Raw genomic sequence first — 14,721 nt, forward strand, 5'->3', positions numbered from 1 at the left:
CAGAAGCAGGGAAGGAAGCACTAAGGACTAGATAGCGGGCTGGCAGGAACAGTCTCTTGGTTAGGGTCTATTACTGCTGTGAAGAGACACCATGACCACCGCAACTCTTACGAAAGAAAACATCTAATGGAGAGTGGCTCCCTTAGAGTTTCAGAGGTTCCGTCCATTATGATCATGAAGGGGAGCGTGGCAGCGTGCAGGCAGACACCATATTGGATCTGAGGATGCTACATTTTGACTCACAGGCAAGAAGAAGTCACCTGACTGTCACACTGAGCGAAGCTTAAGAAAAAGGGACCTCAAAGCCCGCCCCCACATTGACACACTTCCTCTAACGCCTCCTAAGGCCACACCTCCTAATGGTGCCACTCCATGTGGGGGCCATTTCCTTTCAAACCACTGCAAGCAGCCAGTCATGGCCAACTTACCACCAACTGTGGCTCCACAGAGCTAAGAAGGAATGCCACCACAGTGCCTTTGATGCGGGAGGCCCACTATAGCCATCCACGGGCCGTGGTGGTGGTCACCGGTGCACAGGCAGGGCAAACGCGTCTCTGTGCTACAGCATGTTTCCATGCACTTTGAGAGCCACTGCTCCAACCCGGAGCTGCATTTGCTTTGGGGAAGGCTACTCTACTCTCCCTAGAGCTGACATCACCAGTTACACGCTGCTCGATTTTCTTGCATGATACCACGGTCAAAGCAAGAAGTAGTGATTCCAAGGAGCAACGTGGGGAAGGTTCGAGTCAAAGAGTCGTGGTGAGGACACGTGACCACGGTGTGAAAGTCCAAGGCAAGAGCAGCGGGCCCTAAGTGACGATTTTCTTTTCAGTTTTGTGTTTTGTTCTTAAATAAGATCAACGAATCAGCATGACTCGGTAGAGAGGGGCAGACGGCAGTGCACGGAAACACTAGAGAGATACCCGTGGGCCCCAGACTCCTGGTCGAACCAGAGCTGACCCTGACCACCACCAGCCAGCCAGGTTGCACTCTGCAGACAGAAGGACGTGGCCACTGGCAACCTGCGGGGGGGGGGGGGCTCAGAGTCCATGACCTCTGCTGGAAAGAGACACAGTAGGAGGGGGGTCGGGGGACGGGGCATGCTTTTGCCCCGAGCCACTGTCGTGGTGGCCCTCTGGCAGTGAGTGTCCCATGAGTGAGTCTGTGACTTGCTCTGGGTCTCTCTCAAAGGTCAGTGGCCTCTGACTTCCGGCCTCCGCCTTTTCATCCCCCGTTCCTGTCAACAGAACTCTGCAAACACCCTCTTCTCCATAGGAACTCTATTACTAATCATATTTAGCATGCTGCACACTAGTGAATCCCAAAGGAAAGCCTTTGCAGGGTAGAACTAAGATGGAAAAATATATTTTAAAAATAATAGCTTGCTTGTATGAATGGCACAACACTATCTATCCTCTCTAAAGTAATCAGTTACTATCAGTAATACTTTAATAAAAAATGATGTAACTGAATATTTTTGCTTAAAAATAAAATGCTTGAATAATCCCTGACTTCTGGAGTGGATGCCTTAAGGGAGGGAGGGGGTGGTAAAATACAGTAAAATGAAACAGAGGGACACTGGAGGTGAGAAGAGTCAGGCATGAGGTGAGAAGACTCAGGAATGGAGGTGAGAAGAGTCAGGAATGGAGGTAGGAAGAGTCAGGAATGGAGGTGGGAAGAGTCAGGAATGGAGGTGAGAAGAGTCAGGCATGAGGTGAGAAGAGTCAGGCATGAGGTGGGAAGAGTCAGGCATGAGGTGAGAAGAGTCAGGCATGATGTGGGAAGAGTCAGGCATGAGGTGAGAAGAGTCAGGCATGAGGTGGGAAGAGGTGAGAAGAGTCAAGCATGAGGTGGGAAGAGTCAGTCATGAGGTGAGAAGAGTCAGGCATGAGGTGAGAAGAGTCAGGCATGAGGTGAGAAGAGTCATTCATGAGGTGAGAAGAGTCAGGCATGAGGTGGGAAGAGTCAGGCATGAGGTGAGGAGAGTCAGGCATGAGGTGAGGAGAGTCAGGCATGAGGTGGGAATAGTCAGGCATGAGGTGGGAAGAGTCAGACATGAGGTGGGAAGAGTCAGGCATGAGGTGAGAAGAGTCAGGCATGAGGTGAGGAGAGTCAGACATGAGGTGGGAAGAGTCAGGCATGAGGTGGGAAGAGTAAAGCATGAGGTGAGGAGGGCCAGGCATGAGGTGAGGAGAGTCAGGCATGAGGTGGGAAGGGTCAGGCATGAGGTGGGAAGAGATGGGGGATGAAGTGTTGGCAGAAGGGTTAGCCAAAACAAATGGTGAGAGAATGAGCTATACAGAAACCTACGATCCTACAGCCCAAGGGAGAAGTTCAATTACAGATGATGGTAGAACATGAAAGGAGATGTGGAGACACCAAGGACAGGGATGGGAGAGAAGAGACATACTGGTTGTTTTGTCTTTGAGACAGTCTCTCTATGTAGTTCCGGCTGACCTAGAGCTCACAGTGTAGACCAGGCTGGCCTTGAACTAAGAGAGATTCTCCTGCGGCTGCCTCCCAAGAACTGGGATTAAATGTATACACCACTATACCCAGACCTACATGAAAGAGTAATATATAATCTTAAAAGGCAGACTAAACTTCCTTTTATAATTATGATTAAAACATTTTATGCATGTATATGAAACTTCCAAAGACTAAAAAAAGGATTTAAAAAATAACACTAAAATGAAAATTAGCCCTGATTAAGCATACAGCAGTGAAGAGTTTTATTCTGGGTTCTGCTTATAGCAGTATTTGGGTTTAGGTGCTGCTAGGGTCTCTGTCCTTCCTACATTCACATGTGTCTTATTCCACACACTGATAAAAAGGTTGCTGTTTCTGGGATTTGATGACAAACATCCAACCTGCCCTGAAGCAGTTATTTTTATAAAGCAAGCAGAATTGTTATATTTTTAATGAAATGAAAATCCACTGAAATTCTGCAAGATTTTCTAAACAATCAGAAAACTGAGATTTAAAAAAAAATAGCTTACTGAATGACACACATTATTCTTGTTGAAAGGTCACATGAGATACACACTGAACTGTTCCCAAAGTGTGCTCTCGGCATGCCATCAAAAGGTGTTCCCTTTCCCGTGTGTGTTACATTGTAGAATTTATTGACCAGGAGCATCTATCAACCATGATGAAGCATTTCCAAGGAGGTCAGAGCCAGCGTGCTTGTAATTTGGATAAAGAACAAAGCAAAACATCTGATATCCTAACCTGGCACCTCCCTGGGATGCTGATGTGTATAGGGTTGACTCTCGCCCATCACCCTGACAAAACATTCTCAGTCAGAGAACACCAGCAACCCCCAACACAGTGCCTGAAATAAACAGTGTGTTCCTCACAACGGACAGCCTACACAGTTGCCCCATCCTCCACTGTGATTCCTGCAAGGGTCACGGGGCACCTGCCAAGAGTATGGCCACCACTACACTCTTTAATATCAGAACAACACATTACTTGATTTTCACACAGTCACGGGAAAGGCACTTTTGGATGTCGTCTGCCTCTGAATTATCTAGTATGTTTCTTTGGAGACACCCCTAGCTCTAGGAGCCACCTCTTCTCGAGTCAGCCCAGAGAGGGAAAGGAGCTGTTCATGTACAGTGTCAATGTGATACAAGTTATAGTCATCTGGAAGGAGGCAACCTCAATTAGAAAATGCCTCCATAAGATCCAGCTGTAGGGCATTTTCTTAACTAGTGAGTGATGGGGGAGGGCCCAGCCTATGGTGGGTGGTGCCACCCCTAGGCTGGTGGTCCTGGCTTCTGTAGGAAAGCAGGCTGAGCAAGCAATGGAGAGCAAGGCAGTAGGCAGCACCCTCCGCGGCCTCTGCATCAGCTCCTGCCTTCAGCCCTGCTTGAGTTCCTGCATTGACTTTCTCCATTGATGGACTACAACATGGAAGTGTAAGCCACATAAACCCTTTCTTCCCCAAGTCGTTTTTGGTCATGGTGTTTCTAGGAAACAAAGGGAGCTAAGGTCAAGTATCATCAACTCCCAGGAGAGAGGGCACAAAAAGAGCTGAGGAGATAAGAGGAGTTACTGGGGAGAAGAGCAGGCAAAGGGTGGGCTAGCAAACTGGAAACACTGAAGCATTATGGAAAGTCACTCATTTGTAAGCTAATTAAAAAATTAAAAAGTACATAAACGCGCGCGCACGCGCACACGCACACACGCACACATGCGCACCGCAGCCTAGTTTCTGGCTCACATATGGAATAAGATCCCATGAAGCCTGGAGGTCTCCCCAAGTGGGCAGAGAATGGTGAGGCCAGGACAGGTTGCATTCACAACAGGTCTGGGGGGACCAGCACAAAGTCCCCTTCAAGGATGTCTTCAGGTGAGTCCTGGCCAGTATAGGGCATCTCAAAGATCGTAAGAACAACCCTAACCTTCCTTTTTTTTGATAACTGTCACATAAGCTAGGGCACACTGTAAGACACACACCTTCTGTCCATGTAAAGACCACAGTGTAAGAACAGAGATCAGATAGGGCCTCCAACTCTCCATGGTGTCACCAGCTCTTAGATCAGGGTGGCTCAGGCCAAGCAGACTGGGCTGGAAAAGCTGACCACATAAACCTCCCTTTTATGTAACGCCAGAGGGGCCTGGGAGCAATGTGAGTCCTCCAGCCCACAACAGACCCCAATATTCCCCATCCTCTCTGACCACTGACTTCCAGTCACCAGTGGAGGGCGGAAGTTCCTCCCTTAAAGACGAGGGGGGTTGTGGTGCACTCTCTGCTGGTGTGCCCAGGCTGCTGTCTGAGGACTGTGATGCTGTGGCCCATGGCTGACCTGCACAGACATGTAGTAGGAAGAAGAATGGATCTTAGCTAGCCAATGCTGCTGACATGCTATGCTAGGCATGTTAGTCACTGCAGTACAATCCAGCCTGACTATCCAAATACTGGGTCCAAAGAACTTGGCCAGTAATGGCGATTTGCTTTCTAGCTATTCTGTAAAATTGTTTTTTGTTGTTGTTGTTTTTGTTTTTCTTGTGGGAGTAGGGCTCTGAAATGTAGGATCAGAATCATGTTCTGATGCCCTTTCATTTCTTTTCTGGAGCTGTTTCCATGAAAAGCCTGACTCAGTCAAGATTTATAAAACACCATTGGACAGCTACAGGAAACACATGCTGTTTGGGAGCACACAGAACACAGACAGTGCAGTGAGTCTCGAGAAAGCTAGCAGGATCCAAGCCATATGTACGAAAATATATATGAATATATACTATATATATATATATATTCTCTGGCTACAGCAAAATTAATTTTGAAGGTACTAACTACGAGATCTCTGTAGAATCCTCCAGAGCAGAGAACACACTCCTCTTTGGGTGAAAAGGAAGATCAGAGGATACTTTGGAGCAAATGAACATGAGTTATACCACAAGCCAGCATTCCCAGAACCACTGCGGCCACTCTTGGGACACTTCTCTAACACCGAGCAGAGCCCCTATTTTAGTAAGGACGAGTCACTCTCAAGTCACCTTTAAAAGGAATTAAAACAACAATAAATGCAGCTGCAACAATCACAAGGAATTAAAGGATACAATCAGGTTCCATAAGTATTAAAGGAACGGCCAGGAACGCTATGGCCAATTTTAAGTCAACAAGGAGCAGCTGTCAGGGAAGGCTCAAACTCCCCAAGCCACTGCAGAAAGCAGTGGAAGGCCCAGAGGGCCTCGGGTTTATAGGAAACCTGAATTTTACTTCCGCCATCTCCTTATTACACAACAAAGAAAGCAACCAGTTCAGGGACTTCATTTCACTCCACCTAACATTTATGGAAGAAACAACTCTAACTCTACCAAAGTCTCCCAGAAAGCTATCACAAATGGAAGGCTTGCCTGCTTTCGGGTGATGTGTTTCCAGGGTTTGTATGTGGATGTGTGTGTGTGTGGGGGGGGGGTGGGTGTGTGTGTGTGGGTGTGGAGGGGGTGTTGCCCACGACTCAATCCTTGGTGTGGCGGTGGTGAGAGGTGCTTGCCACATGTGCCTGACTGACAGAGGAACCAACGCAAAGACGGATGAGAGAATCAGCTCCAGAGTTGTCCTCTCACATCCGTGTGTGCTGTGGCATGCTCACTAGCCCCACACATATATATCATCCACTGCACAGTAGTAAGAGTGATTAAGTCTTAAGAGGTGGGGCCTAGTGCAAGCTAATGGGACATCATCTGGTCCCGTGAGCCCACTTCATGGCCAAGACGTAAGTGTGTGCCAACCAGAAGGAAAGGGAGACACATGCTATAGCATTTCGGAGTCCCAGGGAAAGACCCTCAAGTTGCATGATGTGAAGTCCCTGCTAAGGCCATTCCTGTGCAGAAAAAGAAAGTGTGGTCATGAGCCTGTGGAGTGCAATAGGGTCTGATCTAATTCTACTGGTGGGAAGTCAGTCCACAGGCAACCCTCCTCATAGTTAGTGATGGCTTCAGCAAGACAGGGATTCACCTGAGATTTAGCATTTATTGGTAAACAAACAAATTAAAACCATCCATACAAATGAACATAGAATTAGAATTGTATTTGTCACAAGGGTTCTATCTACTAATTAAATGAAAATAATGTTGGTTGCTGGGTGTGATGGAGCACGCCTTTATTCCCAGCACTTGGGAGGTAGAAACAGGTCGGTCTCTGAGTTCAAGGTCAGCCTGATCTACAGAGTGAGTTCCAGAACAGCTAGGGCTACACACACACACACACACACACACACACACACACACACACACACACACACACACACACACAAACCCTGCCTCAAAAAAACTAAAAAAGGAAAATAATGTTGAGACAGAATGATGCCAATAGTTGAAGATGAAGAGACAGAGAATTTCACCAAGGGCAAAGTAGTAAAGCCTGTTTGTTTATGTAGGGTTATATGGCCAACGTGGTATCCAAAAATAATTAACCCAGCTAGTGTTTGTCCGGACAATGAGGCAATAGTTTGAGGTGCTCTCATGACTCTACAACCTGACTAAATATCCAGAGGGCAAACAGTCAAAGTCCTGAAAGTTCCATGTTTTGCTGGGGTTACGGGAAAGCAAGGTGGTGTTTCTTGTTACCTCTCCACGAAAAAAAAATGTGTCAGCGTGCTCCATTAGCAACCCTTCCATCACAACACTCATGGGGACCACATTTGAGGGAATGCATCTGTGTCCCACACTTCCTGAAAACTTAGACGTAATGGGTGGCAGTAGAAGGTGTGGCTGGATGGAGAATCACATGACTTAATAACATTTAAATACTGAGTTAATAACAAATATTGTAATTTAATAATCAAAGCCAAGAAAAGCCCATGTGAGTCCTAAGGAGAAAAGCGCCTACCCAAGGGATGACGTGACCACCCCCTCAAAGGAATTCATAGCCAGGCCTCATTCCCACTTGCTTAGGCTGTAGAACCAACTGGATACCCTCCCTATTAAACAACCTTACAGACACCCCACACACACCTCATTGTGCCAAGCCTGGCCTTCCAGCCTCATCCTGGGAGCATTTTTCTCTAGAAGATACTCACTATGAGATCAGAAACCCGGGGATCTTGCTGAAGGTAGGGTCAGTGGACCTGAGCGGGCCATAGCCGGCAGCCAGTTGGGTTACAAAGACCGCGATCGATGCCACAGCTGCCATAGAGGCTCTTCTCATTGCCTGGTGTGACTAGGGCAAAATATAACTGGCCAGGTCTCCTTTCCAGGAACTGGCGGATGCCGTCACCAGGGACACCCCCCCAACCTGGGTGCTATGAACCAATAGGCTCCTTGGTTGTTCCTGCTTCCGGAGAAGGGGGGATCAATGGTAAGTGCTGCAAGAACTAGCCACCCAAGAGGATTAATGACCTGTACCCCAGGGACAGGGCCATCTACACAACCAAGCCAGGAGAACACAGCATGATTCATCATGCCAGGCTTGGGGACAGGTTGCCAAGAAGGGGAAATGCACTCCATTTTATGTGTTCTCACTCTACTCTACTGCCGATCTGAGAATTTGGCCAGTACCAGCTGTTGGAATCTGTGACCAGGACTACTTTGTGTCCCACCCAGCCCTTGTCATTCCTGCTGCTAACGACTGGTCTCTGTCCTTCTACTGTACAACCTGCTGTTCAGCTCAGCCCCAGGAAAAGGGACAAATCAAGAGGATTTCCCATTCCACCAGGTATGTCAGAGCTGGTCTCAGAACCATGTCACCTGGCTTTCCTCAAGACTCCTGTGTCCATGGGGACCTCCGCATCACAGTGACGGGCTCCTCCCAATTGTCCCTACTTATCTGGCATCTGAACCCCAGCTCTGAGCTAGGAACCTTCAGCCCTGGCTGCACCGCCCAGGCCCTAGGCTCAAGATAGTCCTGCCTGGCCCTGCGCACAAGGGCTCCAAGCCTGACCAGATATCACACAGTCTGCAGCGACAGCCTGTCTCCGCTGCTCACCCCAGCCTGGCCACTGTCCGACACCCGCAGGCCCCTCTGTGAACCCTGCTTTCTCAAGTGAGATTTCATTTCCTGGGCGGTGCTGCTCTTAATAACTGAGGAAGCTCGAACGACTGCTCTGAAGGCACAGGGCTGTTCCGGGTGCATCCGGACCAGAAGACGAGCTATTGCCGAGGCTCAGGTTCACCAGCCGTCACCCCTCCCTTTCAGGTAAGGAAGGCTCACGAGACAATTTGCTGCTGGGGAGACCATTGTAAGTTCTGCAGATGGGAGCCAAGCCTGGGCAAGCTGCTTCAATGCTTGATTACCTAAGTTTTTCAGATGCACGTGTGTGTATGGGTGTGGGGGGTGACGTGCGGGGGTACATGCGCCCCAGCACCAGGCAGCCCCACTCTGCCTTGCCATGGACACTGGTAAACCTCACCACTCCCCAAAGTGGTTTTGTGAGCACGGCCTCAAATGAGCAGCCCTCACCTAGCACTCCGCACACTCGAAGGGACAGACAGTGTGACAGTCTGCCTGGTGCCCAGATAGTCGGGGCCCGAGAGCAGCTCGCATGGCTACTCTCTGAGGACTCCACAAAAGAGGCCCTCCCGCCTCTCCTGTCAGAAACACCCTGAAAATTACTAGGTCCAAGGTGAGCAGAGGGTCCATTTTTCTAGAGAACCCTGATGGGATCCTGGCCACACACAGTCTCCACAGATACCCTAAGGTACTGCCTCACAACAGAGCCACTCCAAAGGCAGTGCCCAGCCCATGCATTCTGCGGCCATCTGAGCGGCCATCCCACGGGTGACAGAGCTCAAGCCTCGACGACAGACCTTCTGAGTAAGTCCCCGAACAGTGCTCTTATGCACGACTAAGCAAGGGCTCTGGCAGGCCACATGGAGAGTTAGAGTCTCTGCTGCCTCCCCTAGGCCATCTCACGCCCCAGGGGACAGGACACTCAGCTTACCTGTGCTGCCCAGAGGTAGTCCAGCCGCAGTCTGACATCCACTTGCCTGGCATGTAGGGCCAGCGTGCATGAAAACAGCAGGATAGCCATGATTGGCTCATAGCTGCGCCCAGAGAGGGCACCGCCCCTGGGGAGGTGGAGAAGAAACCCCATCAGTGTCAGCTTCCAGGCAAGACATGGCCACCAAACCCTAGGCTTGGACAGAGAGCCGTCTCTCCGTAGTGAGGCCAAAACTCAGAGGCATTGCTAGAGTCTGGACTAAAGAACAGAAATGGAAAAACCACTAACTAAATAAAATTATATATATTTAGCTCACATTGGCTTGCTAATTGGTGCACGTGTGTGTGTGTGTGTGTGTGTGTGTGTGAGAGAGAGAGAAAGAGAGAGAGAGAGAGAGAGATAGGGAGGAAGGGAGAGAGTTCTGTGACTGTAGAGTTAATAACTGAGGTGATGATTAAGAATAATAGTGATTAATGCAAATTATTATCAGAGGAGAACAGTAATTAACATCACCCTGTCTAGAGTTTTTCCTTGGGGCACCACACTCACCCAACCTTGGTATATCCGCTGAGCTCCAGAACAAGGATGTAGGATGTGGTCAGTGCAGACAGCAGGACCATCTTTGGCAAGGAGGACACCCGCAGGAATATGGCTAGTGGGAGGGTGCCCACCAGGCAGCAGAGCAGGGCGTGGTGCGCAGACTCGCAAGGCAGGGCGGGCAGCACAGTGCGCCAGCCACCAGCCGCGAGGACCACCAGGGAGCTGTTGGACTGAGAGCTCCAGGCCCAGGGCAGGCAGCCCACCTGGGAACAAGGGCATGAAGGCTTAGGAAGGCCCAGGCAGAGCACAGCAGCCCCTCGGAAGGTCTGAGTGTCCCAGCCTCACTGAACGCCTAGCCCTCTGCAATAGTGCACTCCTGCCCCGTGCTGTCTCTGATAACACCAGCCAGGCCTCAAACCGCCTCTGCTGCTGCAGCCTACAAAGGCTCCTGGGTATCCACAGAAAAGGCTGGGGGCGAGCAGGGCGGACCAGGTAGTACCAGCCCCTGCCTGGTCTCCAGGCTGGGCAACTCCATCCTGTGTTGCAGCTCCCTCTACTCCAACCACCCCGGGCTACACCTCCTCGTTCCTGGCTCTGGTTCTTTGGCCTGTTGCTCCTGGCCCTGCATGTGACAAAAGTCAGTGATACTCACCACACATCCTTGAGCTACTGAGTAGATTAAGATCACTATGAATATACACAAAACAGTGCGGATCTGGATTGTCAGGCACCCTGGAAAACACTGAACAAGAAAACCTCACTTTAGGGAAGGGGCGCACCAGCTCAGCGGTAGTGTTGCCTAGCATGTGAAGGCGGGATGTAACTCCTCCAATGCCCCACGCAGGGGTTGGGGGAGAAGGAAAGGCAGAAAAGCTGTAAGAACTATGCTATGATTAGGAAGTAACTTGGTGTCCGCGGCAGGGTGTAAAGAGTCTCCTGCTTGCTCCTAGAGGCTTACTACCTCTGTCCTCTGTGCAGAGGTCTTGATTATTTTTATCTATTTATTGCCCATGTGCAGAACGTGCAAAAAATTCAAAACACACACACACACACACACACACACACACACACACACACACACCAGTGTTTAAATTTAAGGAGAAACACCTATCTCTCTCTCTCCCAGGTACCCTGACTTGTGCTGAAGTTAACTGAGCATTTTTGTTATAATGCATTCTCCAACCTCAGGCATTACATATCTATCTACCTACCTACCTACCTATCTATCTATCTATCTATCTATCTATCTATCTATCTATCTATCTCTATCCTGCCTTTGCTTCTCTCTCTCCCTTCCTTCCTACCTTTCTTTCTTTATTCCTTATGTTCTCAAAGTTTATCATCCCAGACAGGTTTAATATGATCCTTCAGTTACCAGAAATTTTATTTCTAATCCATTTACTTCAAATACAGTATAAAATATTTAACAGGTGCTTTTAAAGATAAAGCACGAAGTTCTTCATGCTCACAGTCCTAAAACAAGCGTATAGACGTACAATGTACATACGTAGTCCCTTACAGAAAGCAACATATGCTGACAGTCTAGGCCTGCAGGACTCCATGGGAATACACATAGTTGTTTTCACCATCCTTCCCACAAGGCTGGCAGTATTGCTGCTCTTGCTTAAAATCTGGGGGAGACTGCTACCAATAAAACAAGCCCAGGACCGTAGATTCTGGGGTCAGGACCGAGTTGTGTGAGGAGCATTGGTAGCTGGTAAGTCTCTGATCTAGGTTTCTGAGTCCAGACCCTACAGTGCTTCTCCAGAACCCTGGTCTCGGCTGACCTCCGACGGAAGAGGCACCATTTGGTATGAAGCCTAAGGGCTCTTCTGATCTCGCCTCCCTCTGTATTTCCCTCTTGGTCTGATCTCTGCCACTGGGGAAGGCACAGCTGCAAGTCCCTGATCATGAGAGGATGTTCCCCAGCTCCTGTCACAGCTAGGCTTGGTGTAGTTGGGAATTCCTCTAGAGGTACCCACAGATCCCAGTCTGTAGTTTACACATGGACCCAGGAGCAAGACCTCGAAGCAAGGTCCTGCCATGCTGTACAGATAATGACTCTTAAGGGCAGCTCTTTACCTGCTGCTATGGAGGCAGGCCAGCACCAGAGATTTTAGCATCCTGTATGTATAATAAAGCAAACCATGGCCACCGGCAACCTTTCAGGGGAAATCATCTATTTACCATTTATGCACAGGTTTAAATAAATGGGTATGCATATGATTAAAATCAGATGTATTGTGGGAAGGGACATACTCAGTAGAAAAAGCAAATATATGACCTAATCTATCAATGAGAACAGAGAACTGCTCACTTTACATCCTTAGCAACCAAACTCCTCCTCCTCTCAAAGCCCATGTAAGGAAGCATTGATAACTCTCCCTCATGTGGCCCACTCAAGAGTGCATCACTTTTTAATTGTTTAAATTAAGTTTATGTGGACTTGCTCCAATAAAATTATCTTGCTTCCTTTGCAAATCTGCATAAACTCTTATTTTCAATTCTTTGGATAAGCCTAGAGCCTGGAAACACCTGACCCAGACCCTGACAGTGATAACCCTGGGACTTGATAGAAATGGAATGTTAGACTATGGACAATCCCTGAGCTGCCTAGCATGAATTGGGTGTTATCTGGCAGAGGCGGCGGCACACAACAGCACCTCAGTACTGAATGGACACGGTCAGCACCTCAGCACTGAATGGACACGGTGTACTCAACAACACGGAACTCAAGACTCAGCACAGACTTCCATTCACCAAGGCCAAACTGGTTCCAGCCTCTGCACGGCCTAGGCGTAACAATGGGCACCACTCACAAGCCTCACAGGAGTTTCATGATACAGCAGGCTCCAAAAACAGTTTAACGATCTGGAAACTTGCTCACAGCGCCAGGGAGGTGACAGTATTGTGTAAGAATGGACTAGGTTCTCCAGGACTCTGTACATACTCAAAACTAGCAACCCATACAAGTAGTGCATTAGATTACGCTAGTCCAGGGCCAGAAGGATAACCACATAAGCAGAAACAATGCAAAGTAACTTCAACAGGCAAGGTTAGGATTCTCCTATAACCTTTAGAAATGCTTGTTAAACTACCAAAACCTCTATTCAGGTTACAAATTACAGCAAAATAAAAATCTACAAAATGAGCATTTACTTAGCACATTTGGTGCAGACGATAGTTCTTAATGGCCCTGGAGGTCTCTCACCCCAGTTCTAGCACCAAGACCCTTGAGTGCCATTGCCTGGAATCACATGACATTACACCACTACAGAAGGGACTCTATAACAAGTCATTCAGACGGGAGTAACTCAAGCATCTCATCTGGTCACATAACATCTCTAGATGCAGAAGGATTTATTTTCTGCACCAAGGCATTTTACCTGGAGGCAAACCCATTGCCCATTTCTCCCCACCCCTGTGCTTCTAGAGCTGCATCCAAAGAAACGTTGCTGGGCCAATGCCACAGAGCTTTGGCGTCTATGATGACTAATAAAGACATAACTCACATATTAGGAAACATTATTTGTAAAGCATATAGATGATGAGGGGCTAAATATCCAAAATGCATATGGAATGCAGACAATTCAATAGCAAGTAAAGGAATGATCCAACTTTTAAGCAAAGGATTTAATATATACTTCCCAAGTAAATATAGACCAAAGTCTGATACTGATACATGGACATCATCACAAATCGCCAGAGATGTACAAACTAAACCATAATGAGATGCCCCTGGCCTAGCTGGAGTGGCTTATCAAACAACTGACAATCACAGGGGCCAGAATGTTACGGGAAACAAGGGAGGCCTGTGGTCAGACTAAGAACAGAGCTTCCGTGTGATCCAGTGACGCTCCCATTGGCTCTGCATAAAAAAGAAAGACATCAATCCGAAGAAGAGGAGACAGGTGATGCAGTTAGTAGGGCGCTCGCTTGGGAGATACAAATTCTTAGGTTCCACCCCCACTACGGCATACAACAAGGTATGGGGCACACCTCTGTAATCCCAGCACTCAAGGGGGTAGAAGGAGGAGGCTCAGAATTTCCCTGACTACAGGGCAGGTTTGAGATCTCTGGGATACAGGAGATCCTCTCTCAGGAGACAAGTGAAGAGTAGGCAGCTGCGTCCCCATGCCCCACATTCACTCACGGTAGTCAAGACGGAGTCAACCTAATCTAAGGTATCCTGCTGACCGACTGACAAACGGACAACGAAGAGTGGAGTACTACTCAGCCTCACAGAAGGAGAAATCCTTCAATTTACACCAAGTATTGCTAAACCTGGAAGTTACGTTAAATAAAGTAGATCAGGTGCAGAAGTAGCTGCATGATCTCACTGAGGTATGGGATCTAAGACTCAAACTCAGAAGATCCAGTAAGGGGTTCATAGGAAAATGCGACAAAATTGATTCAGTGATCTGGGAAGAATGAGGTTGTGTGATGGATTGCACGGCATAGGGGCTACAGCGAATATATTGCATGTTTCAAAACTGCTAGGAGTTGACTTTAGATGATCTCACTACAAAACAAGCAAGCCACTGTGTGTGATTAACAAATATGTTCCCTTGCTTGATTTAATCATTCTGCAACATAATGTGTAACATCATATTGTATCTGACAAATATATTTAAATGATTACTACTTTTCAATTAAAAGTGAAAACACGATAAAAAATAAAAGCAGAGCTTTTTTATGGACAGACGGAGGAGGGAAATAGAGAGGTCTGCTTGCCACTGAGGGTTTGAGGAGGAGGACACAGCAGCAGCCAATAAAGAAAGGATGA

General features: G+C 48.1%; 1 protein-coding gene across 1 annotated transcript in view; it reads right to left on the reverse strand.

The window, feature by feature from the left end:
- Adcy1 (adenylate cyclase 1) overlaps positions 1–14,721 on the reverse strand; it is a 116,536-nt gene that overhangs the window by 24,269 nt on the left and 77,546 nt on the right. The window contains exons 12-14 of the mRNA XM_013122702.3: positions 10,588–10,677; positions 9,945–10,198; positions 9,396–9,522 (exon numbers count right to left, since the gene is read on the reverse strand). Of these exons, the coding sequence (XP_012978156.2) occupies positions 9,396–9,522; positions 9,945–10,198; positions 10,588–10,677 (471 nt within the window). The remainder of the gene's footprint in view (positions 1–9,395; positions 9,523–9,944; positions 10,199–10,587; positions 10,678–14,721) is intronic.

This window comes from Mesocricetus auratus, unplaced genomic scaffold (genome assembly GCF_017639785.1).
Source record: "Mesocricetus auratus isolate SY011 unplaced genomic scaffold, BCM_Maur_2.0 Super-Scaffold_100006, whole genome shotgun sequence".
In the NCBI taxonomy this organism is placed as follows: Eukaryota; Metazoa; Chordata; class Mammalia; order Rodentia; family Cricetidae; genus Mesocricetus; species Mesocricetus auratus.